Source organism: Mugil cephalus, chromosome 19 (genome assembly GCF_022458985.1).
Source record: "Mugil cephalus isolate CIBA_MC_2020 chromosome 19, CIBA_Mcephalus_1.1, whole genome shotgun sequence".
NCBI classification, from domain to species: Eukaryota; Metazoa; Chordata; class Actinopteri; order Mugiliformes; family Mugilidae; genus Mugil; species Mugil cephalus.
Window position 1 is genome coordinate 9,003,050 of NC_061788.1, and position 27,088 is coordinate 9,030,137.

The following is a 27,088-nucleotide window of genomic DNA, read 5'->3' on the forward strand; positions in this document are numbered from 1 at the left end:
CACTAGGGGGAGCATTTGTACAACCATTAATCTGCAAATTGTCATGTCTTGTGTTACTTTTTGTGGCACAACTATCACACAGCAGATTACTACGATGGAAAATATCCAAGTTTCATTCATCTACTTACCGACAATTGCAAAGATAGGTTCCTTCATAACGCGTCCATACCTGCAGAATACACAGAAGTCACTGGCAAAAGTCGTGGTGTCTACTGAAACACTTTTCTCTTTTATACACACAACCCTGAAAGAACTGAAAGACACACTGGGAGGGAGGGTTAAGTCAGCGTGTACAGATTTTGCAAGAGGAGACCACTAACAGCTCCCACTGAGAAATGTTGGTTATTCAAACTCCTTACAGTCCTCTTAATCCGTAGCAGTCACCTTTTTTTCTCATTCATGACAGCAATTACTGACGCTCATTTAGAAACTTTGCCCTGATTGTGGCACTAATGAGCGTGAAGAGCCACCGTCTGGGCACCTCGAAGGTCTAGGGCAATTTCATGGAAGCCTGTTCATTTCTTTCTGTTCATCTCAGATTTAGTTGTTCACGGGAAGTAGATGACCAATTGAGTGTGGGTGTAAAAAAAAAATGAACCGAGTTTCATTCTAACATCATTTTCAAGACAAAGTACATGAGTGTTTGCAGCATGAATAGTTAATGCAGGAGCGGTGCAAACAGAATGCAAAGCCTTTGGCCTTTTTTTTTTCATTTGATTCGCAGTTTGCAACTCAGGGTCCATTTTTTTTTTTAGGGGGCGGTCCAAATTTACACAACTTATTTTAAACGGGCGCACCCGTAACCGAGTAACCGATTCTACAGCGGAGTATTTTTAACCCAGTTTCTGTTCCTTCTATTCTCAAGCCGTTTCAGAGCACGCGGCATCAAGGGCTGGTGTTGCTTCCTGTCAGATTTCTCTGTGGTTGAGAGAGCAGTGTCACAGGAAAGTAGTCTGAGAGGAGGCTGAGAGGACGCACGCTTTTAAAAAAGACGGCCGGAAAACGCAGTTGCACAATCACCCATCTCGGTCACTGCTTGGATCTGCCAAGTGTAATCGGGCAGTGATATTAAGGCGGGGAAACGCCGCACATGAAAGGCAGACTTAAAAACTTTCTGCTGGTGACAAACCACTCCGGCTTTATGTAAAGTGGAGCCCTGCTTTGCATGCTGCGCGGAGCATCTTTAAGCAGCACTCCACTTGGAGCGCGTTCTTTTTTTCTGCGCTATGAGTAAGGATGCCTTTATCCTAAATTAGACGCTCACTCGTTCTGGCATATTTTAACGCCTCAACACTTTGGGTGTCAGGTTTAACACTGCCGGAAGGAGTGCAAGGACCGTGTCTGGGCTGAGCTCATCACTTATGGTTACAACAGACCACACGCTTCTTCATTCTTTCGCTGACCACGTTGCGCATCGCGTGGTGCCTCCGAGGCCATGTGATGTCTTGGAGGCGATCAAAACAACCTGTTGTGAAAAGCAGTGTCTCAACTTGCTGAGCTTCCTCTGGGATTCAGCTGACTCCGAGGCGTAATTTGTCAAGTTACTGTACGCTTTTAATGCAAGATGTTTGCAAACTGTTGCATTATAGATGGAGTGTTATGCTACAGATGCATGCGATACCAGTCCCTCGCACCCACTTCAGTGGAGCTCATTCTCCAACAGGCGCATCCAGCTCCACTCCCACAGTGAATTCATACCATTTACAGCCCAGCTGTTCAACAACCCAACAGATAACTCCATCTTATTCATTAATACACCATGGCATTTATCCTACCTGTACTGTATACTTCTATTTTTTTGTAGATTTGTACATATGCACATCTTGTATATTGTGGCTTATACTGCTGTATTTTATTATTTGAAATTTTCTTTTTAATTTAACATTTTTATTTATTTATTTATTTTTTTTATGCGCAACTGAGCTGCTGTGACCAAGCAGTTTCCCTTGTTGGGTCAATTACATCCAATCTAAATCTAATCTAGGCCCAAATTGAGTCTAACACCCAAATAATGAAACACAAAGGCATCAGTATTATTCCGACAGCCCACCTCGTTTATTACAGAGACGGAGCAGCAAAGTAAAAACATCACATACAGATCCCTGTACAGAACAAAGCCAACTACTCTACACCTAAACTGCACTCAGCCGTGTCAAACCAGAGCACCGGAGATACACTCGCCACAAAAATCCAGCGGATTTCATTCAAAAGTCGATAAAAAACGAACCAACAAATGAAAAAAATGAAAATAAATTTCAGGCAGGTACACTGTTTTGCTGAGGGTGCTGACGTGCACACACGCACACACCTACATACGCTTCAGTTGTTTAGTGGGGCATAGACATATGGCACAGACATAAACTATCTGTTAGGCTAATGTGCAGAGTCTAATGACAGAAAAAGGCTGAAGAGAAATATCTGCAGTGAAATAATAACCATATGGTTAAATTAGAAAAAAAAAGATTCATTAGATTACAAATGCCACACTGAAGGAAAGAAAAATACTAAATTGCGTGGCATTTCGTCTGCAATAAATTGAGCCGATTCGCAAGTAACAAATAAGTAAAAAGGAACACAATTCCATCAGAAATACACAAATATAATCAGTCATGCCAACTGGGAACGATGTGGAGTAACCACACAGCGATATCTTTACATAAGCTAACGTTACATCGAGTACTACGGCCCTACCACCAAACTGTTCAGTGTTGCTTTCACTGTTCTACTATCCCAAACTAAAAGAAAGGCAGGAAAGAGAGAGGGGAGAAAAAACGTGGAAGTGGGATGGAGCTAGCGGTCCAGAATACAAGGAGAAATTAAAAAGAAATCTTAACCTTCGTCAAATTGTTTGTCAGTTTTCCTATTTCTGCTCTTTGTTGTTAGTATTGCATCGAATCTAAGCAGCAGTAAAGGCGTGTGACGCTAGATTTTCAGAGGAGTTATGAAGGTCTCCTGACCTGCTTGGTATTAACATGCAAATTAGCATCCGCAAAATGAGTGTTCCTTCCGTTCGCAGCCTGTATTTAAAAACTAACTTCGCGAGACCTGCGCGGGTCCTCGATATTGCCGGGTTAGAGCGTCAAGCGAGCCCTGCGTGCTAAGCCCCGCGCGAAGAGCTCAGAAGGAGGGGCTCCAGCTGAACGTGCTGATGGAAATGATAGTCTGGCAGGTGCTCGACGAGAGCCACACCGTTTCCATCAGGCTGAAGTGGAACATGCCCAGGGCGAAGCCGCACACCATATCCGTCAGGTGGTGCTTGCCCAGGAGGACGCGGGACACGCCCACCAGGAAGGCCCACAGCACCAGCAGGATGCGGAGCGGCACGGCCAGGACCAGGTGGGACAGCAGGAACTTGGAGACCATGGCCGCCCGGCTGGCGTGAGCCGCGGGGAAGGAGTACACGTCCATGGCGACGCAGTCCAGGAAGCCCGGCGTCATCTCCCAGGGCCCCCTCCGCTTCACCAGCCTCTGGACCCCCGCCACGGTCATGACATCAAGGATGAGGGCTGTCAGAAAAGGAGAAAGACGAACTCGTTTAGTCAAAATAAAGAGGCTCATTTTGAGGCTGTGCTTTTCATTTATATCCGAGGAGTCATGAAGTGGATTGACAGAGATAGTAAGTTAGAAGGACAAATTCAATTATGCATCACAGGTTTATACACAAATCTTCACCTTATTAGGAAATATTGGTGCATCATCACCTCATCTACTCAATTTAAGTGTGTGGGTGCAGTTTCTGTTTCCAGCTGAGCGAGATTGCCCGTACAGATGGTACCACATTCTGTTCCGCTCTATTTTGTATCATTAATCTGTAACTTCCAGAACGGCCGTGTTGATTATTCATTTGTTATATATATATATTTTTTTTTAATTTACCACCACAAATCTAAAGAAAGTCTATTCAGTCCCCAGGTGAAATCCCACATATGTATGTATGTTTAAGTCAGGTTTGTTTGCAGCAGCAATATCTGCGGGATGCAGTGGAACATGCCTGATCCACAGAGGCTAACATCCTGTACCCAGACACCACAGGACACCCTCAGAAGGCCCATGTCCACTCTCACCACTGTTTTGTAGGCACAAGGGAGACCTACACAACATTTAGAGGAAAGCGGCCTTGTTAAGTTATGTATGTTAAGCCTGATCCGTGTAAACTCTTCGTTGTGTTTTTGGCGTCTGTTCTGTCAGTCTGTTTATTTTCTTTTTGGAGGCATTGTCTGCTCCTGCGGACAATATGATTTACCTGGACTTTTTTATGTCCCGAGTAAATCAGAGGACCACTGTAGTAAACGTGTCAACAGATATCCCGGTGACCAGGAATAACCGTCGAGCTATACGGCACCGAGCAGCATTTGCTCTGCACCCACATACCAGACATTTGCAGATGCCTTTTTATAACCCCACCCCTCAAAATATCCCCGCCGTCTTTAACTTCTCTTCCACTCTGCCGTCTTCGCGCACTCAACCGAGCCTGCGCTAAACAACCGCCCTGTTATCTGACATATTGGGTACGCTGTCCCACTTCTCGGCCCGATCTCTGCCTCGCTGTTAGTCTAACTTCTACTCCGGTTCTTTAAAAGCAGGCTGCGGAGATGGTGTCATTTTTGCGTTGTGAAAAAGAAAATCTGGGTTCTAAAAGAAGCAATGGGCAAGGTGTAGTAGAGACAGGCGGGCCCTTGTAAAAAGGGGAAACAGTTCATGAGATGTGAGGACGGTTGGGGGGTTTTACTGCAGGGGCCCCCACGGTGCTCTCTGGCAGTCTCAAAAGGACCGGAGCAGAAGGTGAGCCAAGTAACGACGCATCATATTATCAGCTGTAAGTTTGCTGGTGATGCCCTTCAGATGCAGCCTGCACCGTCCCCGGAGACTCACTTTTTTTTTTGCTGGTTAACATCTGCGAACCACAGTGGGATGACACCTTTAAGCTCAGACGTCAATGAGGCGGCACAGAGTTACCGATCACACAAAAACACAGTCAGTTTTTAGCAGCCAAAGCGCTCTCCGCCGTTAAGTCAAATCCTGGGTGATGAACTTGGATTTACCCTTTGAGGGGAACCTGCTAAATCGAGAATGGAAACTCCAGTTCCAAGAAGCACAACAGGTGTGACCGGATAACTGCTCAGGCTGCCACGCATCGCAACTTGTATTGTGTGGAAAATCAACATGGTCTTCCTTCCTGTCTATACATCAAGTTTTACAGAATGATGAATTCAGCTGAACTCGCATGCGTCAGTCCCACACGCAACCACACACGTGTGCTGAGGATATTTATCTGAAGGCTACCTTAGCAGCTGTTCTAATTTACTTCCAAAAAAGGACTAATTAAAAAAAAATAAAAATACTTGAAATTCTCCTGGACCAGCGTCTTTCACTCCTTATAACCCCAAATAAACTGAAACTGTAATGGTGCACCGTCGGGTTCCTATGGAGATGCAGATTTAAGCATCTGACATGAAAACATCTGCTGCAGCAGTCAGCACACATGTAAACCAGGCACTTTGAAACATAACACTAAACACTTAACTATGAGTCCCAGCTAGGGCTGGGTGTCGGTACTCGATAACTTTCAGATATCGACCGAAACAACATAATATCAAGTTGTATCGAAACTACTGTACTCTACTCTACTCTACTTACTGTAGAAAATTTGGGGAACACTGCTGTAACTGTGCAGTCTTCATTATTCTCTGCGTATTTTGTACATGGGATACTGTTCCTAAGTCTTAGACTTATGTTTATTACAAGATACAAGAACACCATGAGTAATTCCATATACAATGCCTATAGAACGTATTCATCCCCCTTGGAAGTTTTCCCCTTTTGTTTCATTTACCCATTTAATAATGGTCAATAAAATAAATAAATAAATAAATAAATAAATAATGTGTCAACTGATTTTTACAAACTAATTTGTTAAAAATTAATTAAAAATATATTCACCGTTTTTAAATTACTGACCGTATTCAACAGACCTCCAGATAGTTGATGCCAGCCCTGTCATAATTAGTGCAGAGGTATAAATAGGCTCTCTTTAAATTTGTGGGGGGAAATTAAAGAAAAAATACATAACAAATATCTAATCAACCAAAGATTTTGCAACCCCCCGCAGTACCTCCGTGGACCCCCTAGGGGTCACAAAACCCCTGTTGAAGACATATGAGTTAGAGGTTGTATTTTAGAAACTATTCAGGTTATGCAAGTTAGCCGCATTAGTTTGAATTGCAGATTTTAATAGCGTAAAAAATTGTAAGATTAATTTTAGAAAAAATTGGGAAGAGCACACATTTGAAACTCTTAGTGTTAGCATCTTTTATTTAGCTAAATTTATCATTAACTGAAATCAACTGAAACTGAGGCTAATCCACCTCAAATAAGGGGGTACTCTAGTACCAAGCCATTGGAGCTGTGTTGCATCAAGTACCAAAAGCTCATACTTAAATTGAAATTAGGTACATATAAATGTCAGGATAACTGATTTCTGGCCACGTGTCAATCTTTGTGGACCATTTGTTATTTGGTTGTTTGTATGGATCAGTGTTGAGTCCAATTGTCCTTAATTCTGATATTCTGATCTGATAATCTACATTTTTCCCAGTCTCGCTGTATTTACTGCTACATTTCTCAGGGGTCGTGGCGGCCTGTATACCTTTAAGGCCTCACTTCTGGATAGGTTGATTAATTAGAGCAAACACAAATAGGTTGCTTTACCATTATCTGCAGCTGGTGTTTTTATCTCTTCTACACCTGCTTTAGGGCTGGATTTTTTGAAGAGAATGTGAAGAACTAAGTCCAGAAACTGCTGATGTTGAACATCCTCTGTGTCTGCTTTCGACACAAGTCTTTGAGATTGTCCGACTAAGCTGTGCATTTTTGAAACCCTACATGGAATATATTTCGACACTGCGCAGCCCATGTGGTCACAACAGAGGGCTGAATTAAACCGAGCCTGACAGACCGGTCACGGCTGATTACTTTCCTGATAGATGAAAACAAAACGAAACTTTCAGTCGGCATTAAATATTAATTCCCTCGCCCAGTGTTAAATATGGCCGTAGATTTTCTCCAGACAGACTTCAAAAAAATCACCCTGAATGGAAAAATAATGAATGAGCATTTGCGGCCGAACACAATACAACTGTGTCCCAAATCCAGAGATTTACTGGCCTCCAATCAGAGCTCAATGCGGCTACAGCCAGAAGATTTGTACTGGTCAATAATCTGTGTGTGAGGGCAGTTGAATGGGTACATGAACAAACAAACCAACACGCAGGTCTCACAATCATTCTGAAATTTTGTGTAGTCCGCTTTCTACTGCAAGAATGAATGTATTAAATGTTCTACGCTCCAGTTTTATGCTGTTAGTAGCACTGTTTTTATGTATGAGCCAGCGGGACGGAAATTCTGAAGAAACTTTTTTTGTGATTCCTTTAGGTTTTGAGTTGTTGTGCAAATGAATGTAAAAGTACGAGTCTGTAACTGAGTGTAGACATGCGTGTGTGTGGCAGCATTAGATTGCACTGTAGGTACATCACATGCAGGTGTGTGTACCTCCTAAGTTCCCCTTTGATTAACATATAGAAAGCTAACAACCTACACAAAAAAGGATTTGATTACAACGTACTGAATGAGTCTAAATAATATTCATGAACCTGTATAATCGTTTTTTTAACACACATAAGACCGACACATTTTCTCAGAATTTTCAGGTTTTCCTCTGTTGCCATGTAAACGATGTAATGTTTCAATCATCCATCACTTTCCAATACACTTTAAATAAGGTTCGACTTAACGGTGACATTAACTTTTAGTAATTCAGCTTTAATGTATTAAGATAAGGATCAGTTTAAAGATGAGATCACCTCTGACTCTATAAAGTAACACTATAAGATGTTAATGATATAATTTACAATTTACAAACCGTCTATAAATTATAGTTTGTCAGATATAGAGCTACCCGCATTCCTTGATGTCCTAATTCATTGATATCCTTATTAAAGCATTGATGTTTAAACTAAATGCACTTAAATGCCGTTATGGCCTAAGAAATAGGAATAATGACAGTAAAAAAAAAAGGTTTGGCACAGCCGTGTACGTGCATTATCTCGTGGGTGCGGGTCATTCTTATGCCTGCTGTCTTTACTGTTGGAGAGGTCGGTGAATGTGGTGTGGCATTTACCGAGCAGCAGGTTGACAAGGACCTCTTGTCCCGCCAGAGTGTTACTCCGCGTGAGACACACAATGGTGCCAATGATCCACGTGATGCCGTGCCCAGTGAGCGCCAGCAGGGCGACCATGGAGCGGCAGCCTCCCCACGGGGACGACGTGTAGGCGCACACACCCATGCGCTTGGACAGGCAGATGTCAATGGCGAGGAGGGAGTTCATGGCTATCCCCTTGAAGGAAGGGTTCAGCTGCATGCAGTCTTCCTCTGGCATTTTGGTGGACTCTCTCCGGTCCTTGCTGCCACTGTCGGCGGATTCCTCGCTCTGCTGGCTCGTTTGGTTCTTGATTTGGCCCGGCCGCCTGGAGCTGCCGCGGCTCTCAGAGGGGCCGGCGCCGCCGCCGCCGCGGAGGGGCTGGTTGAGGGATATGAACTCGGGTCTGCTCAGGACGCTGTTTCTCTCCCGCGCCCTGGATCTCACGTTAGAACTCGAGGGCATGTTTGCAAAGGGCCAAGTTCTCCTCTGCTGTGTGCACAATAACCGATTGTCAATCTCCGGAAGATAATTCAAGTGGTGCGAGTTCACCACGACAGTGAAATGTCCCAGGATAGAACTTCTTCACCAGTCCTCCCCCCTCCGCTGGCCTTAATAGATATATTTAGACCCACTGGAATGCGCGATGTCCATGCCGTTTACACCATGCAGGCAGGAAGGGTGTATTGAATGGCATGTCCCTCGGCCAATCCAGTGAAACCCAATCTACAGCATGGAGATGAAATAACAACAGCAGCATGTTTTGATCACAGCATGATGACAGTATGTCAAAACAACACGGCGAACAGGTGCTTCGCCGCTAACGAGAAAAGCAGGCTCTGTCTAAAAAATGTGCAAGAAATACGCAAGACGCTTTGTTGTCATCTTACCAAGCGCAGGGTGAACGCGAACCGCACAACGGCTCTCTGAAACGCAGCCCCCTCCACACCGCTGGGGTCCAGAAACCAAGAGAGGAAGGTGTAAAGCGTTGCGGTGATAAAAGGAGCGAGTTATCAGCAGGCGAACGCCATCATCAAGAGCAACAACAACAACAACAACAAAAAAGATCAACGACGGCACGGGCAGCGGAGCTAGCGCAGCATCTGCTGTTCCCACACGTATTTGACGTAGTTTACGCACAAGTCGGGATTCAGCGTCAGAGGTGCGCTCTGATGTGGAGCGGAGTTCTCCAAGGTGCTTAAACAGACAGCGACGGGACAGAGGGGCCACCGGATTCACACACGAAACATTCAAAATAAAATAAGATTAAATAAAACATGGAGATGAAATAAGGTTGATTTGTGATAAATGTGTGATTAATATCCCGCAACAAACTATTCATCTATATTATATAGTTATTGAATTAGTCTAAATACTTTTATATCCAATTGTATGGACTTAAATCTTGCATCAATCATCTATTCTCAAAATAATAATGTTTTATTTGCATCACGGACCCCGAAACCCTTCCACTACCCCTTTAGACTTTTACAAAACAGCATCCGTGTATTTATTTAATAATTAGCGCTCTCAGAACGACTCATGGTCGAATGCGCCCATATGGAGCGCTCATGCATACATTTCCCAGCGTTCCGCCTCAGCTCTGGGCGGAAGTGTCGTCATGACGATACTTATAAAGCTGCTTCCCTGGCAGCTCAAATAGACCAATGCTTTGCGGGGTGAACCTGCCGCGGCTGCGATGGGACGAGCACGGAGGAATGACAGCTTGTGCAGGAATTTATGCTGAACTGCATCCCCACCTCTGAGAGGACGGCAGCAGCGGGCTCGGTCGAACTATGTGACAGCTGGCGTTTCCCCCGTCGGAGGAGACGTTATTCGCGTTTTATGCATTTTCTTTTAATTTATTTTATTTTTCTTTCTTTAATGTGAAGAATGGATCCGGCGAAATGGGCACAAAAGTTGACCCGGCGGTGTCCTCTGGATGTTGCGGCTCGCCGGCTCAAACTCGACTAGGTCTCGGCGCAAGTGGAAATTCTACCTCTCTCTCCGCGGGACGGGGGAAATCATTTGCGGCAGAAATAACCGGCCAGATAACGGAATTACCTCTCTGACCGAAGAACTGTGCGAGACGCCGCTTAGCCTCGGATGTCGCCCCGCTGAAGACACTGGAGACGTTCCAGTGGACTGTTTTATAGGTAGACTTCTTTTTTTTTTTTTTTTTTTGCATGTCTTTATTTTTGTTTTTGGCCGGCTAAAAATAGAGCACACTTACGCGTAATTGCACTGCACGAGCCCTTAATCCGTGAATGTGTAAACGCGTCGGGCAAACCGTCAAATGACACTTTCTCGATTTTGAGCAATTGTTGCGGATCGATCGGATGTTCGGGCTGCTCCGCGTAACGCGAGCGTCGCCTCCGAGCTGCCATCAGTCCTTCGTAATTGTCCGCTGTCCAGTGCAGCATTTTTGATGGTGATTCTTTGGCACACAGTTAGCCTGGGGGTTAGCCCGGAGAATCTGACGCCCAGATGAAACATTAGTAGTTTTTTTTTTTGTTGTTTGTTTGTTAATTATTTAGCTCTCACGCACCTTTCCAGTGGATGCACGTTGCCAAAAAGCCACATTTATTTATTTTTTTATTTTTGCACATTTATAAAGGCTGCAACATGACAGCATGAATAAGAAAAGTTTCGTTTACGCACCGGAAAGCATGCGCCCTACAGATATTTTCGATAGCCCGTCTTCTTTTTCTTCTTCTTCTTCTTCTTTCCTGACAATAGTTTTTGATGAAAGGTGCATGGCTTTTTTATGAGGCGATCAGCTGTGTTTGCATATAAACTCTTTTTTAGAAAAAAAAATCTTCTGGAGGAAAAACAAAGAAACAAAAAATGATGTGGATCCATCTGTGGTGATTCTCTTGCTGTTTCCATGCGTCTTTCTTCTCCTCCAGACCTCTGGACGTTGTTGTGGATTGTGTTGCTATTTAATGCAATGGGCTGCATCCAGAGTATCAGGTGTAAGCCCAAGAGTTTCCGAGAGAGTATCATCGTCCTGGAGCTGAACACGTCCATCGACTCCAACCCTACCAGCATCGACGAGGCGTCAAGCGTGGTCCTGCGCTACCGGACGCCGCACTTCCGAGCTAATGCCCGAGTCCTGGTGCCGCCAGTAGCCGCTAAAGAGACGTGGACCATCGGCTGGATTCAAGCGTGCAACCACATGGAGTTCTACAATACGTATGGCGACAAAGGGATGTGAGTATCGTGTTTTTCTTTCTTTCTTTCTTTCTTTCTTGTTGTTGCTTTATTTAGATGATGAGAATGTGTTCAGTAAAAAAAAATAACACCTTTCTTAGGTTTCTTCTCTGCAGCAACTGACACATTGACCTCAATTCAGACTATATATAATTCAGGTCAGGGTTGTTCATTTACTTTGTATTTAAATTAGATTTTACTGTTACTAGATTTTTACTGTTACTGTAAGACTAAAGATTTTTTCTGAATTGATTGATATTCACAGATAATATGCTGCTAAATTGAAACTACACTGTTATTCTTGGGACTGAATAATCTGCACATTTGTTGTATTAATTGGCATTAAAATGGCGCAGGAGTTGCAATTTCACAGCTAGATTTCCCAGCTTTAGGAAGGCAACTACATTTCTGTCCGCCCTCTTAATGTAGAAGGCCAGAGGTGGTAAACTGATTATTAAAATAGTTCCCCATTACTTTAAATAAGTGGTTATGCATTATTTTTAAACTGCTGACACGTACAGGCTACATTGGGTGCATCCAACACTTAAGGCGGTTAGAAGTGGTTTCCATCCAAATATATATGCCAACAACTTTGAACACAAACAGTCTGTATGCAGATGTATGTAGATACCATATGTAGATAAAGTCTAACCAGTTTGGAAATTTGGGAAACAAAACTTAGCTCAAAGACGCATCTGTCAGCAAAGTCTTAAAATTGACAGAGCAGAGTCACCCAGTGAAAGAATATCTTTATTCCTGTGTAACACTGTGGGTTGAGCTGTGAAATTGTCACAGTTCCCCTTTTTTTTTTGTATTGCAATAATGCTAAAATTACTCTTCAGGAGAAATAACCCACAGTAGGGAAACTGGGTTGCATAAGCTGAACGACAGCACCGGCCTGTGTCACGCAGTCAATTGCAAATAAACACTTGTTTTTTAAGAAGAGCTAATTATGAGAGATAATTGAAATGAATGGGCTCGCCTGGAGGTAGCTGTACCTCGCCTGCAGGCGTACAACGGAGTGCTTTTAAAACCTGACATATTCGAGACGAGGACACTGCGATGGAAAATAATTGCTGCGACCTTTCGGATCTTTTGCACCAGTGGCCATTAACAAAAACAAACTTCAGGTTTGGAGTGAGTGTTAACGCTCTTGCTGAAATTCTGCGTCCGTTTCTCTTCCTATTTCCCTCATTATGTGTTATTGTGTTATTCAAGTGGGCTTTATCTCAGGCCACGTAACCGCAAGTCGATCTGGAATACGCGTTATCTGCCGACACTGCAGCAGAGGATGTCTGAGTTCTGCACGACCAAGATTAGGGGCACAGCACCCTCCCGGACTCCCACACCCCTGTATGGCACCGAATGTGTGTGTGTGTGTGTTTGTGTTTATGTGTGAGAGCGAGAACCCTAATTTCCCTTTAAGAGTTTGTCTTTTTTGTTTCCGGTTACTGCTTTTTTTCATGTTATTTTTTATATTTTCAGTGGAGAAAAAGAGGAAGCAAGTGTGTGTGTGTGTGTGTGTGTGTGTGTGTGGAGGGGGGGTGACATGCACTAAAGGCCACGGTATTGGACCTGCACCACTGCAGTCAGGACTATAGCCTCAGTTCGCCTTTTTAATCAAAGCGAATATTGACTTTTTCCTCAATCCGAGCTTCAACCGACGACTAAAGCGTCTAATGTTTTCCTGGTCGCCCAAAGATTTCGTCAAAGATTACCAACAATGAGACCGCACAGCTTCACTGCTCCTAAAAAGATTCAAAACCTTGTCAAAATCACACTAGTGCACAGTAAGGGCAGACATATCACACCAAGAAAACAAGAACAGCAACCAAAACTGGACCCAACAAACACGAACGTACTGGATGTGCTACAGCGCTGCTCGTAGGGTGTAGAAATGCAGACTTCCACCTTTGCGGCTGTGTTTACAAAGGCAAATCCCCGTAGCCCGAGCGCTCAAATATGTACTCCAACATCAAACTCATTAAACTTTTCAGAGAAAAGCCAAATAGTGACAGAACATGGAGGAGGAAATGCCAGCCCACGGCTGAAGCCCCCACTGCTCTTTAGGATGCGAGGGACGAGTCCGCTCTGACTGCCCGGGCTCTCATACTAAGTAGTCCCTTTGATGCTAATAAAGCTTCGGCGTGCCGTAATTGGGCACAACAGCTGAGGACGGTAAATGTGGATGATTTCTCTGTTGGCTTCGGATGGTGTGCTCAGGATTCTGTACACATTCGTCGCTTCCCCTCCCCGTTTGCAGCCCCAGGCCTTACCGAGCCTTACACGGTTTTGTAGGTTTGGCAGCTCGAGAGCATACTGAAGTGAAAGTAAAAACTAAAGAAAGAAAAGGAAATGGGTATATTTCTAAAAAAACAAAAAAAAAAACAAGTTTCTTAGAATGAACTGTAATCCTGTTTAGCAGGAAACTTAATCTAAGGACGGTATCCAACCAAGGGATTGCATCAGCACCTTGTTTCTTTAATTTTCTTCCTACACGGTTCTCAAAAGCGTCTCTTGGACACATTTATTAGGTCTTATGAACGGATTTCTTTTTCCTCCATTCAAAAAGAAAAGTTGCAGAAACAGGAAACGGGTCGCTCCCACGCTGCTTTTGTTCGATGACACTTGTAAATTCTCAAATAAGTGCAAACATCTGCTGATCCAAGTGCTTCTACAAAGCCCCAGGATTTAATCAAATTACTCATCACAGAGGGTTTTTGCGGCTCCAACTGAAGTTAGTTAAGACAAAATTATTGGGGTTTTTTTTTTGCTCGTTTTTGCTGGGGAGCTTTCAGTTTTGATGTGCTTGAAATCACCAGCGGTTTAAGGGCACAGGCATAGTAACAGGAAACTGCAACCATGTGCCGTTGTACAGCCCTTCTTTTTTAACACAGCGCGTCGTCGCGTTGCAAGTGTGATCGTGAGAACTGATTTAACTCTAGGTTATATGCATTTTATGTACACAAAAAGTGGGTGTTGTTACAAGGGTTTGTCATCATACAGTTGGCCAAGTCGATGGTTTGACCATTTATGCCTCAATGTTAGCTGCCAGCTCACTATTCTTCGTGCCATTAGTTGAAGTTATTTCCCCATATTTCTCTGCTCACTGGCCAACGTGCTTCCATGCAGTGGCGTTGCAGCTCATTCAACCTACAGATAAAGCTGTATGTTGAATATATACATAAAGTTGAGCGGCAGATTTTAAAAAGATGGAACTGAGTCATTTTTAGCAAGCCTGCACCTCTTTCTGCCGACTGTCTGACTGCAACAAAGCAGGCGGCGGAGACGCAAACAGGAAGTGAGCCATGCCTCCGCAACGCTTTATCCAGTCATGATCAAAGTTCTTCAGCGGGTGGAGGAGAGTCCACATTTTACCTGTGTGCAGTCTACCCCCCGCTTGATGTGCGCTCACATCTGGCGGAGGAAGCGCTTCAGATTTATGTAACTGCAAACCAAAAGAAATCTGCTTTGTGTCGTCTGAGTTCACAACAAAGGGGAGCAAATTGTTTAGGAGGAGTTAAGAGGATTATGCAATCTTTCGGAATAGAAATGCGCATTGCACACATGCGCACACGAAAGCATACATGCCCGCCGACACGCGCGCACACACACACACACACACAGAGGCACAAGGTCGAGCTATTATCATGCCTGACATGCTAATCTCACCCCCTGGGTGAATTCATAAATCACAATGTGGAGCCAGGCCAAGCAGACAGTGAGTCATGTGGCTGGCGATCACACTGTTATCTGTGCTGGTGACCCTCGATTTCAGGGAATACAGGTAATCTGTTTCCCGCTGTGGGGTGAAAAATCGATGGGTGACTAGACGGGCTAGAGGTACCGGATCACTTGAGGCGATCAGTATCCACGTCTGTGTGTGTGTTGTTTTTTTTTTTTTTAACCTTGGCATTGTAAATTATATCAGTGGGATGAAAATTGCCGGAAACAACCAACTGTGAGGCTTCTGTCCTGTTAGATATACAAAGATATGAAGGCGGAGATGCTAATTTTACACTGTTTATATAAAAAGGAGACAGTTTTACACGAGGAACCTTTTGCTTGTGTTTACTACGCCAGAGTCAATCCATGATGAAACCCAACGAAATGTTCACTACAACAATATTCAAAAGGCGAAGGCTCCATTTGTGGGTAACTCCTCATCTATGCCCATTTTCATACTTCCAGGTCCAGCTGGGAGCTCCCCGACCTGCGCGACGGAAAGATCCAGGCCATCAGCGACTCAGACGGGGTCAACTACCCGTGGTACGGCAACACCACGGAGACCTGCACCGTTGTGGGCCCCACCAAGAAGGACAGCAAATTCACTGTTAGCATGAATGACAATTTCTACCCCAGCGTGACCTGGGGAGTGCCGGTCAGCGACAGCAACGTGCCTCAGCTCAGCAGCATCCGCCGCGACCAGAGCTTCACCACCTGGCTGGTGGCCATCAATCAGGCCACCTCGGAGGCGCTCGTCCTGCAGACGGTCCGCTGGAGGATGCGCCTCCACATCCAAGTGGACCCGGAGAAGCCGCTGGGCCAGAGGGCCGTGCTAAAGGAGCCCGTGGCCCAGGAGCAGCCTCAGGTCCTCGGCAAGAACGAGCCCATCCCCCCCAACGCCATGGTCAAGCCCAACGCCAACGACGCCCAGGTGCTGATGTGGCGGCCAAAGAGCGGTGACCCCGTGGTGGTCATCCCACCCAAGTACTGACCTGCTTCACTGACCAGACTGGCCTTCGATACCTTAACAGTATCATCTCTTTATTTGTTTTATTTCTTTTTCTCCTCACCAGCTCTCACTGCTTCAACCCTTCTTCTATTTATTTCCCCCCCCCTCCCGCCTTTCGCCTCTATATTCTTCTCTCGTGTTTCAAAAAGACTGACAGAGGAAACCAGCGCTGACAGAAAAAAAAAAAGAAAAAAAAAAAGACCAGCTGTCGTTTCGAGGTGGGGGGGTGGGGTGGGGGTTCGAGCGGACTTTTTAAACTGGAGTGAACGAACTGAACTGCAACCATTCTACCTTCAAAAACTGGGTCGGGTCTCACTGTGCTAAATTGCAAAAATGATCATTTTTAATTTTTACATTTTTGGCTGTTTGGGCCAAGCGACGTAGGGTTTGTGAGTGTGGGTGCATTCAAGTATTTTACACGACCATGTCGGCGCACGCGCTACAACACATGGATATGCACAAAATTTGTGTACGAATACCAGTTGTGTTTTTATTTATGGGTTCGAAGGGAGTGCATTTAATTACGTTTGATGTTGTGTTACGTACATGGCGAATTGCGTTGGTTGACGTAGTAGATTTTAGTACTTTTTTTTTAAAAAAGAAAAAGAAAAAAACATGCAAGACATTCAATCCATGCTGCCTTAAGTTTACATTGCTTTCCAAACTTTTTAGCCTTAAACAAAGTGCAATGCAGTATTTAGTCATTTGGTCCCGTTTCCTTCCTGACTGTCGGTGCTGGCGCGTTGTGTGGGTTTAGGACAGGAATGATAGGACAGGAAAAAAAAAAATGATACAAACCTAGGCTTTTATGTTCCGTCAGAGTGTTTCAACCGAACCGACGAGTCGAGTTTCAAGTGCATTATGCAACAGATGCTCTGCGCAGACGAATATATGGAGAGGAAAAGCCATCAATAGCAGTCTGAACAACAAAACCCGACACGCAATAACAAACGGCTACCCAAAAAACCCTCCGCAGCTGACCTCGGTCCAGTCAGTTTACTCTGTTTGCCGTAGAACTAAAACAGCAGAAAATACGTTTTCCTTTCTGTGCATCACTCCATCTCAGGGCCCCCCTCTTTTCTTTTCATTTTTTTTTTTTACTTCCTTCCCCTTGGCCTTTCATCCGTCCTGTCTTGCCTTATTGCCACGACGAGTAACTGTTTCGCTCACGTTGAACGATCAACACAATAACTTTTAACAACTGGAGAATAAAAGCAGCAGTCTGTCTGCTCTGTGCAATCTGCTTCTTGCCATCTTTTGTCAACTTTTAAGAGAATCTCACGGGGACTGTGTGTGTTATTGATGCCTACCTTTAAAACAAAAGCATCACTTTTGTCTCTATACAATTAAATCCAATCATCTTCCTCTCATGTTAACAGTCTTTTCTATTTTATTTTATTTACTTTTTTACCGTTTCTCCCCCTTTAATCCTTATCTACAGCGGTATTCCTCCTCCCACTTTCTCGCTTCCTCTCCCCTGCCTTCCCCTCCTCTGTCTCTCACTTTTTTATCTGCCGTCGGGGCTGAAAGGCAGAGCGGGAGGCATGCGAGTTTGATGCCGGCTGCTCGGCTGGCATATAGATGACCCACTTCTCTGCCTCGCCGGTTGTGGCTCTCGCTGCAGAAATGTGGGGCTTGTCTCCCTTTGTTCCGCCGGCGGCAGAACGCAAGACACATCCACACAGGCGTAAACAGGCGGCCAAATATCAATGAAAGGATGCCCGCGTAAATGTTAATCTCCGCTCGGCTGCAAACGCAAACTGCTCTTCAAAGCCCAAAGAAGGAGGCTGAATTTGTTTTTTCTCTCATACGTCATATGGGGAAAAAAAATAAGAGTTTGCTTTCGGATGATAGAGACACCTTCCAAATTCATTGTGCCTAGTCGCTGTGTCCATTTGGCTCCAACCAAAGAGATAATTTGCATGCAAGTCTGATATGCTCATGCATTTCCCAAGCTCTGTAGGCTGCTGCTCCTGCTGCTGCTGTATAAGCCTCTTCTTCTTACTGACCGCAGCAATCGTCCGCCGGGGTTGGTTCAGATCACGTCCCTTTTCATGTTTTTAAGTTTGATTTCCTTGGGGAACACACTTGGGATTCTGCAGAGAGAGCGTAGCTTAGCATAGTTTAGCGATCTAGAAATACGGAAGCCAGCCGGGCTAAACATTTAGTCGCTGTCACCTCTGAGAGTCACCTTTTATCTGATTTACTTAAACCATCCAAAAACAGAAGTGTAAGAACCTTACACCGCTCTTTGGAGAAGGCTCTGTAGATACCAAATAACATCGAGCCGACGCCTCGCTCATACATGTCTAGGCTCCCGACACTCCTGTCCGAGATAGCCTCTGCTCCAGGCGGAGTCACAAGACATTGTGAAGGAGAGGTAAGAGGCTATTGGTGTCATAATTAGATCGGCGCTGACACACTTCGATGCCCTAGATGGACTGAACTGTGCAGAGTCGCGCTGCACATCTCAAGGGCTAGCTGGAGTCACGGCTGAGGTTTAATGGAGGTCAAATAGCAAAGGTCTGGGGCAAAGTTTTTGCCGTGTGTGTGTGTGTGTGTGTGCGAAGAGCCGCCACTGTCCTAAAATGTACAGCGTGCACTTAAATGTCCGCGTAGGAGGGGGACGAATATAAAGGTGACAACAAATTGGATCCATTCAGACATTAATACCGGCTTAAAATAACATTGACATTTTCAAAGGGGGATGTCAGGCGCAAGCCGTTTCGATTCGCGGCTCGTGTTGAAGGCCGTAGAGGAAGCTCACGTTGGGAACCTAGCGCAGCGCGGCGTCGCTTTATTTCGTGAGGCGGACAGCGCTCGAGCCGGACGGCGCGTAAAGTCTCAGTGTGCGTTTTGTGTCCCGCTGATGGGACTTAGGCGGGTTGAGGAGTTTCGCTCGGTGTGCTTCTCCCGTCGCCGACTCACGACACTATCTCTCACAAACACGAACGCAGGGGAGGTTGTGTCCTTGTCATGAAGCCGGGGACCGGGCTTGCCCTCGCAAACACGCATAAACACCCTGAGGGGAAAGGAGCAGGCCTGGCGTGGTATCTGATTGTCACAGCAGTGTCACACAGGCAGCGTGAACTCATTTATCAGCCTTGCACGTGGCCCGACTGAACACAAGCACATGCTGCAAAGCCATATGCACAAACACACCTGTTTACTAAACAACAGGGAAGGCATATACATCTCCTCAGGCCACGGGCTTGTCATCTACAAGCAGCATTTCATGTTATAATATAGGCAAAGGGCATAGAGGCTTTATATGCTTCCTTAAATTATCCGCAGATGAACAAAAGTGCCAAAATTGGACAACGCCAAAACTATGCAGTAGGACAACAACCTCTTGGCACTTCGTAACAGGAATGTTTTCACTTGTTTTTAATTAAATACCAATGTATATTGGCTCTAACGGAGAAACCGAAACAAATGCAAGACGTGGGCACGCTTCTAGGTCTGTGCCAAGTGAATGGACGACTCCTCTCCTAAACCCACACCTTTAAAAGTTCCTCCGAGGGCTGCTGCCTTTGCTTCACGTCTTTATACAGTTGTTTATACCCGTGAGACATCAGTGGATCGTCATACTTTCGCTCAAACCAAATTCACACTCAGGACGGCCGGCCTTCATTTCCTGGCTTTTTTCTTTTCTTTTTTTTTAAACTTTTGGTTCAGTCCCATAAAAATCTGAAGTTAGCGTGGGTGCATCTTTCTCTCGTCCGTACGTCAGAAACTATAATTCATTGTTTTGAACAGAACCCGAAAAAGTAGCACAAACGAAAATACGAGTGACAAAGTACGCGTCTCGTGTGTTTGTTTTGGTTTCTGGAAATACAGCACTGGAAATTGCAGAATGTTCATTGTTTTTCAGCTCTTACTTCTAAACCAATACTTGAAAAATGGGTCAGTTCTGGCAAATATTTAAAACTGTGAAAATGCACAACGTTGGGGGAAACCATCCCTGAAAAAAACAGATTATATTAAAAGAAATGTCTTTTTCATGAATGAATAAAATGTACGAATACTGTGTGTTGCCTTTGCTTTTCTTTGAGCCCGCATGTGGGGGTATATCTTAATGACGATGGATTATAAACTATAGTACATGAACTGATCAGCCACAACATTAAAACCATCGACATGATTGTGACAATTCAATGTTCTGCTGGGAAACTCTTGCATTGGCATTGATTCATGTGGATTTTATTAAGATGTACCACCCACCTCAACCAGACCAGGCACCCCCACCCAATAGCAATGACACTCCTTAATGGCTACACTTTGTTTTATATCAAAAGTGACTTTAGAGATCGGATTTCTACAGACGCTCCTCATTCCAGACAGCTTAGATGCTCGCGGCACAACACAAAACCCAGAGGACAATTTGCAGAACAACGGTCCTTGGACAAACACCAAAACAAGCTCTTCGCTTTGATGCACTCAGAGCTGGAGGGGCTCTACTTGAACAAGACTATTAAAGCAAAGGTATGGATTTGAGGATGCCAATCTTATTAACGCGACGTTATTGAAAAACAAATCTCAGCCATATTCGTCATCAAGCGTAATGATTTCTGATGCACTATATGTCACCAGTATCTGAGCGAACAATGCCCAAAAAATGGTTTTGTAGGTATTCTAAATGGTTCTAAATGGAACTGATATGTATTTTCTGGGAAACCATTCAGCCATGCTGATGACTCATCCTGCACTCCGGTGTGTGTGTACTAATACTGCATCCAGTTCAACACACAAACGTTTGTGTCCCTACGTCCCCGACCAATCAGAGCATACTTGGCTTTTTGGGCAGGATGCAGACTCCCTAACAATATTTTACCGCAAAACTGTGCAGAAGCAAGTAGCAACTACTAGCTGCAGTATGGGGACTTTAAAGCCTTCTTTACTATTATTAGAATCAGATAGATTTACATTAATGCTGATGACCCTTCGCTACACATACTGTACACGTTCCTCCTGTAACTAATTATACTGCATATACAGTACACAGCTATCATCCATTCATGAGCCACTTCAGGCTGTTTTTCTCTCCAAACATGCCGGGCTCTGTGCCCTTTCAGTCTGCTCAGATCAAACCGACCAAACATTCCCTGAGCCATGGACAAAGACATGCAGTCTTAAGTGCTGAAAAACCTTGAAAGCCTGCATGCGTACAAACAAATCCCAGAGGCTACACATACACAGTCGAGGTACATGATGCACTGTATGACGCGCTGAGTCAAAGGACCTCTACAGCACGGTTATGGATGTTACCTCGCTACGTATCGGGCACATTTTGTTAATGGCTGCGGCAGAGAGCAATACAAAAAGAGACGAGGCAGAGAAGAATGGGGGTCTTTGGGTCCTAAGGGTTGAGGGGAGGGGCCTCTGCGGATCAGGTTTCTTCCTAGGGCATCAAGAACGGGTTTACTGCAATTCATCGATATGCTGCACCATCATTTCAAGCAAGGACGGCAACACCACCAATGCGCCGAAGCACTCGTCGACGACGCACGGCATTAAATAGAGAGAGTTCCATGTGTTTGCCAATCTCCAGTCAACAAGTGCAACAAGTCTCTGCAGAGCGGTGCTAGTGAGGATCCAGTGACCAATTTCCTATTTGTTTACTTACACAAACTCTTATTTCTCGTTAGGAAACTCAATAAAATTTGTGTTGTTTACAGAAAACCGAATCAATAATGGCATCGGTATCAATGAAATTCTTACCGGTGCCCATCCCTACTCGTCCCACAGATACTTGATCAGTTTGGGATCTAGTGAATGTGGAGGCCAGGTCAACACCTTGTGCTGTTTTTGGACTTGTTCCTAAACCATTGGGTCTTCAAACGGGGGGTACTGCAGGGGGTCGGAAAATCTTTGGTTGAAAAGACATTTTTTGTATATTTTTCTTTTAATTTCCCCCACAAATGTAAATTTCGTTAAATACACATTAACATGATCCAACATATTTTAGTAAAGGGATAAAGGATAGCTTAATATTGAATGCAAAATGATAATAATAATGTATATTTATAAACAGCACTAGCGCGAGTTAGGTGGGTGGTACATGTCTAAGTAACATCCCCATGAACGCCAGGTCCAAATGTTTCCCAGCAGAACACTGAAGACGGTCTATGTTACTCACTTCTCCTGTCAGTGGTCATTATGTTAAGCCTGAGCGGTGTATATATAGCGCAATACTGGGGTTTCACTGGTGTATTTTTACTAAACAACTATAGGTTCAAAGCAGAGAAGAATCTACAAGGTTCTTGGGCGACCTTTGTTCATGAGAGTAGTAGATTGCTGGTTTTGCCTGTTTGTGGGATTCACAATAAGACAAGACAATAAGCCTCTGTATGTTCAGCGGAGTCACTTCCAGATACACAGTCTCTCCACTGTCTTTGCTATCCCGGGGCCACATTCCTGAACTGCACATTCACGGCTATATTTACATGGCTCAGAGTCTGCGAGCATGTCGCAGTGTCTCCCCGCACACGTTCACCTGTCCCTCTTTGTAATACCACATAATCACCGCACCGCTGTATCTTTGGAACCAGGCGGTGCTATTAATACTCCCAAGGGTGTCAGTGTTGAAAGTTGCTCTCTGTCATTCTTTGTGATCTCAGAGACAATACCGAGGCTCATTAGCCACCGATACACAGGATCCAGCCAGCCTGGCTATTTTAGCTCGACAGGACTTTAATCTTTACCAGGACTGACCTCTACCATTTATTACTTTGTTGTCTGGAGCTGAACGATAGGTTCTCACTTTAGTTTTGGAAAACTTGCAAATATAACAAGTCAGTACTTATACATTCTAAATTGTGTACAGTGAGGAAATAGATGTTTGTTAAGCTTGCACTGCGGACATCAAGGTTGCTTTTGTCTGGGTATTTGGGGGGTTTGTAACCTCTTTAACTTTGCAATTTAAAAAAGGAGAGAAACAGATGGAATTATAAAATATGATCACAATATTTTTGGACTTAATATGAAAAACACTTAATATATTTTTAGATTTAATCACAGCGCAATGTGGGGACTTAGACATGACCTCAATCTCTGCACAATTCCCACCATGGCGCTGGCTTTAGTAAACAGTGTGCTAAGATTAGAGTTACGCCTCGCATTCAAAATCGAGGATAAGGCAAGAATTCTGCTGCGGAAAAGACAGCGATGAATTAATATTAGGGTAAAATTTCAGAGGACGACCACTGCCTCAGATTGCTCTCACCAAAATTGAAAAATGATTTACGCCCGTTATGAAACGACCGTGCTCGGGTCTCCGTGTGCTTTTGAACTTGCAATATCCTGTCGAGCCAGTTTGGATCTCAATAAACAAGAACAGGGCAAATTTGTGAAGGGAGGAACAATCGGTACGACAGCTTCCTTCCTAATGTTTAAGATCCCTGTTTTTAGTGTCAGAGATGCAACTTGTGCAAGGTTCAGTGAGTTAAATGTGAAGGGGTTTAATTCCAAATGCACACATGCAAAAATATAAAAGCAATCTATTGTCATAACATGTATTTTTAGTGATTCCTAGCAGCATTTAACTATAAATCATACGTAGAACATACATGCAAGAATTTAGGGGTTAAGCGCCTAAGATTCTTAGGGGTCATTGTGGTCACTTTAAAAACCTCTGAAACCTGCAGGAGCCATCCAGAAAATATGATGCAATGAAATACTGTAACAAATCAGGAAAAAAAAAAGCCTGCAACCCGGTTACGTAACGATGACTGATGTGTTCAAACAACACGTATATCTGGGCTTCCGGGCTAATCCTTGAAACGGGACAATAACTGCTCAGCATAGAGTGTAATTTTCCATTTAAATTAACGACAGTCATTAAGCGCTGAACATCCCACAAGCTGGGACAGGGGTACTTATAGGCAACCTTTAACAGCCATCAGTGTAATTACAGCATGTGATGCAGCTGGATCCCACTCCTCCCACACTCTGCCGAGGCCTTTTGTAACAAACTCAGACATCTCAAGCAGCAGCTCCGGAGGGAGAGCATCAAGACCCTTCACGCAATTATCAGCCCAACTGCTTTGCGAGACGTTAAACTGAACAACCCATGTGACCCGAGTCTGCCCGGATCCTAATTAACTTCTATGAATATTAATACCTTCATTCATATGAATAAAACACCAGATTTAGACCTCTTTCGGTTTATAATCACTTAAATTTCTCTCCCCACGGTTCCGCGACTTAAAGGAGCTTACAGAAGGTTGAGAAATCCAGCGGGATGAGGGCATGTCGATGTTCTTTCCCCGCATAATTTCAAGTGACCCCATTAGAGGCTCATTTGTCTGTAGGCAGCAGGTGTGATGTGCCACGTCTCCATATATCAATAAGCTTTGGCAAAAGTGCAGTGAGTTCTCGTCATGAACAGATATCTTGACACAGTCATTTTTGAGAGGGTTTTGGTTGTAGGTAAACAGTCCACGGGGACAAGAAACAAGACCGAGTCTTGTTTGACTAGTAAAACAGTATTAATAATCAAAGTGACAGTCAGTCGTCAAAAATAAATGATAATAGTACATAAATTAATTTTGGTCCACAAGCGTAGGTGGCCAAGTCATCTAACCTAAGACACAAATAGATGTGCGCACCAGATTTAGCAGAAAGCTAATGTCCATCTATAGTCCGAAATAAAAATACAAAACATCCGACGCAGACCCACAGGACACACAAAGATGTCTATGACATCAAACTCCACAAACGCAATCTATAATGTGCTCCTCATGTAAAGAGCTAGTTAAAAAAGTGCCCAATGTAAAGTGCTGGTACATAGAATTCCTAGTGAGAATGGTGGTAGGATGTTTGCATATATTAGAGCCTAAATAAATGCCTATAAAATAATTAAAATTACAACGTGTCAATAAGATTATCATAAGATGCTCATATTAATGTAATATTATTGATTCGGTAAGGTAACACTGCCTTCATTGTTAATTATTAATTAATTCACTAATAATGTAAAGGCATTATTAGAATGCTTACGACCTTGAATGTTATGGCTATACACTCGCTTGCCACTTCATTAGGTACACCTGTTCAATTGCTTGTTAACACAAATAGCTAATCAGTCAATCACATGGCTGGACTTCAGTGCATTCAGGCATGTAGAGGTGTTCAAGACAACTTGCTGAAGTTCAAACTGAGGATCGAGAATGGGGAGCAAAGGTGGTTTAAGTGACTTTGAACGTGGTATGGTTGCTGGTGCCAGACAGGCTGGTCTGAGTATTTCAGGAACTGCCGATACTACCTCTTGTGCAATACTACTTTGACACTTTAACTACAATGTCACTTATTGTATTTTTCACACTGTATTTTTTTTTAAGCATGCCTCACTTTATTTATTATATTTATTTATTTGTCATACCTTATCTGCTGTCTTTTGTTATCTTATTCTCTTGCTCTTATTTTATGTACCGCTCTTCGCCCTCCTAATTGCCCTTCGGGGATAAATAAAGTTTTTTCTGATTCTGATTCTGATACTTTTTTTATATTTTTGATCCCCGAGGGGAATTAATGTTCCTGTGGTTTGACCCATCCATTTAAATATGTGTATTTTTAAAATTAAATGAAACTTCAGAAAAAAAATTTATAGGTAATAGTGTTATATGCTTTATAGAGTACATACTGTATATACCGTATGTTACTGTTATACTGATGCAATTTTTGTTTCAGTGAACACTTAACAAGTAACTTGTGTATGTAAAAATAAACACATTATACAGCCTATGATGCTATGTTTTGTGCGCGTTCTTTTATACCCTTTGCACACCGTGCTGAATCACTTCCAGTCACCCATCAACAACGTAATTGCAGCAAAAAAAAGGAGGTTTACTCATGATATCGATTTAGTTAATTTATGGACCTGGAATTCAGGATCTGCTGACACCAGCAGTGTCTGAAATTCATTTACATATGAGATGCTTGCTTAGTGAAAAGGGGAAAGACCTAGATTCAGCAAATGAGAGGGTCACTCAAATGGATATTAAAATAGTAACTTCTTTACTGCAAAAAGAAAAAAAAATACATCGCAGTCACCACTGTCACTAAATTATGTCTGAATAACTAGAATGTAGTAAAACTAATCGGGATGAAAAATGTTGAATATGGGGGCACCTGAAAGTTGTTGTGTCTGAAGTTTTCACAACAATCCTCTTAGCCTTTCTTCTCAGCTACTCTGTACAGTTTTGGTGACTTTCAAATCATTCTATCGGACAGCCGTGGTAATGCCCGGCATCCATGATCACGTCGATTAGATGAGACTCTAAGCCCGTTATCTGTAATCCATTCACATGCAAAGCGAGTGATGAAACTGCTGCTGAGTGCACCCGTTTTTGTTGGGTTACTTGCAAACGACTTCTTCTCCTTTGCATGTGCCCGCTGGCAGAAACAGAAACCTTCGTTCATTTAAGCTCCTTTTAAGTATCAAGATAAGTAATGGCACTGACCTGCATAATCCTTGTGAGTGATTTAAAGACAGTGAAGAGGAGAGGAGGCTGAGGCAGGTGGGTAATTAAAAGTTGGGAGGTCGGGGTAGACTTTGTGGTTATTTATCTTCCACTCTGTTCAGGTCTGTGCTGTTACGATGCCCAAAGGTGTTCTTAGCAGTTAAAGACAAATAAGTACTTACAGGCAGAAGCTTAACGTTAGCAGTAATTGTATTACTATGGGCATCACTTTGAGTCAATGTTAATGTATTTTTATGTGATATTTCGTTGACTACATGTCCCCTATAAGCCAATATGTGACCAGACATTCACAAAAATTAAAGGAATTCTTACTGGTATTTAAGAGATTTTAACTATTGACGACTAATCCTGCACTCAGATTCGTATACTTTTTTTTTAATCTAAAGAAGTGCTTTTTTCAGCCCTCCTCTCAAATATGAATGATGCCTGCTCAGAACCGTTCACCATCTTGAACTGGAGTG

General features: G+C 43.7%; 2 protein-coding genes across 3 annotated transcripts; one reads left to right on the forward strand and one right to left on the reverse strand.

Annotated features, from left to right (window-relative positions):
- Positions 1-2,031: 2,031 nt before the first annotated feature.
- On the reverse strand, positions 2,032-9,228 carry LOC124996769 (inactive phospholipid phosphatase 7). 2 transcript variants are annotated; one of them, XM_047570075.1, is made up of 3 exons: positions 9,086-9,228; positions 8,177-8,921; positions 2,032-3,506 (listed from the first exon to the last, which is right to left on the reverse strand). In XM_047570075.1, exons 2-3 carry the CDS (start codon positions 8,658-8,660, stop codon positions 3,118-3,120), a joined length of 873 nt encoding a protein of 290 aa, XP_047426031.1. In that variant the 5' UTR covers positions 8,661-8,921; positions 9,086-9,228; the 3' UTR covers positions 2,032-3,117. The 2 variants fall into 2 exon arrangements, with proteins under 2 accessions (XP_047426031.1, XP_047426030.1); XM_047570074.1 differs by lacking the exon at positions 9,086-9,228 and having other exon boundaries at positions 8,177-9,073.
- Positions 9,229-9,665: 437 nt separating this feature from the next.
- On the forward strand, positions 9,666-20,175 carry fam78ab (family with sequence similarity 78 member Ab). The gene is made up of 3 exons (XM_047570073.1): positions 9,666-10,351; positions 11,105-11,408; positions 15,600-20,175. Exons 1-3 carry the CDS (start codon positions 10,138-10,140, stop codon positions 16,123-16,125), a joined length of 1,044 nt encoding a protein of 347 aa, XP_047426029.1. The 5' UTR covers positions 9,666-10,137; the 3' UTR covers positions 16,126-20,175.
- The last annotated feature ends 6,913 nt before the right edge of the window (positions 20,176-27,088 follow it).

Excerpts from the sequence above, each read along its gene's own strand:
- LOC124996769 (XM_047570075.1), bottom strand. The coding sequence starts at position 8,660 with ATGCCCTCGAGTTCTAACGTGAGATCCAGGGCGCGGGAGAGAAACAGC. Across the intron at positions 3,507-8,176 it reads CCTTGTCAACCTGCTGCTCG|CCCTCATCCTTGATGTCATG; the intron begins GTAAATGCCACA and ends CTTTTCTGACAG.
- fam78ab (XM_047570073.1), top strand. The coding sequence starts at position 10,138 with ATGTTGCGGCTCGCCGGCTCAAACTCGACTAGGTCTCGGCGCAAGTGG. Across the intron at positions 10,352-11,104 it reads TCCAGTGGACTGTTTTATAG|ACCTCTGGACGTTGTTGTGG; the intron begins GTAGACTTCTTT and ends CTTCTCCTCCAG. Across the intron at positions 11,409-15,599 it reads ACGTATGGCGACAAAGGGAT|GTCCAGCTGGGAGCTCCCCG; the intron begins GTGAGTATCGTG and ends TCATACTTCCAG.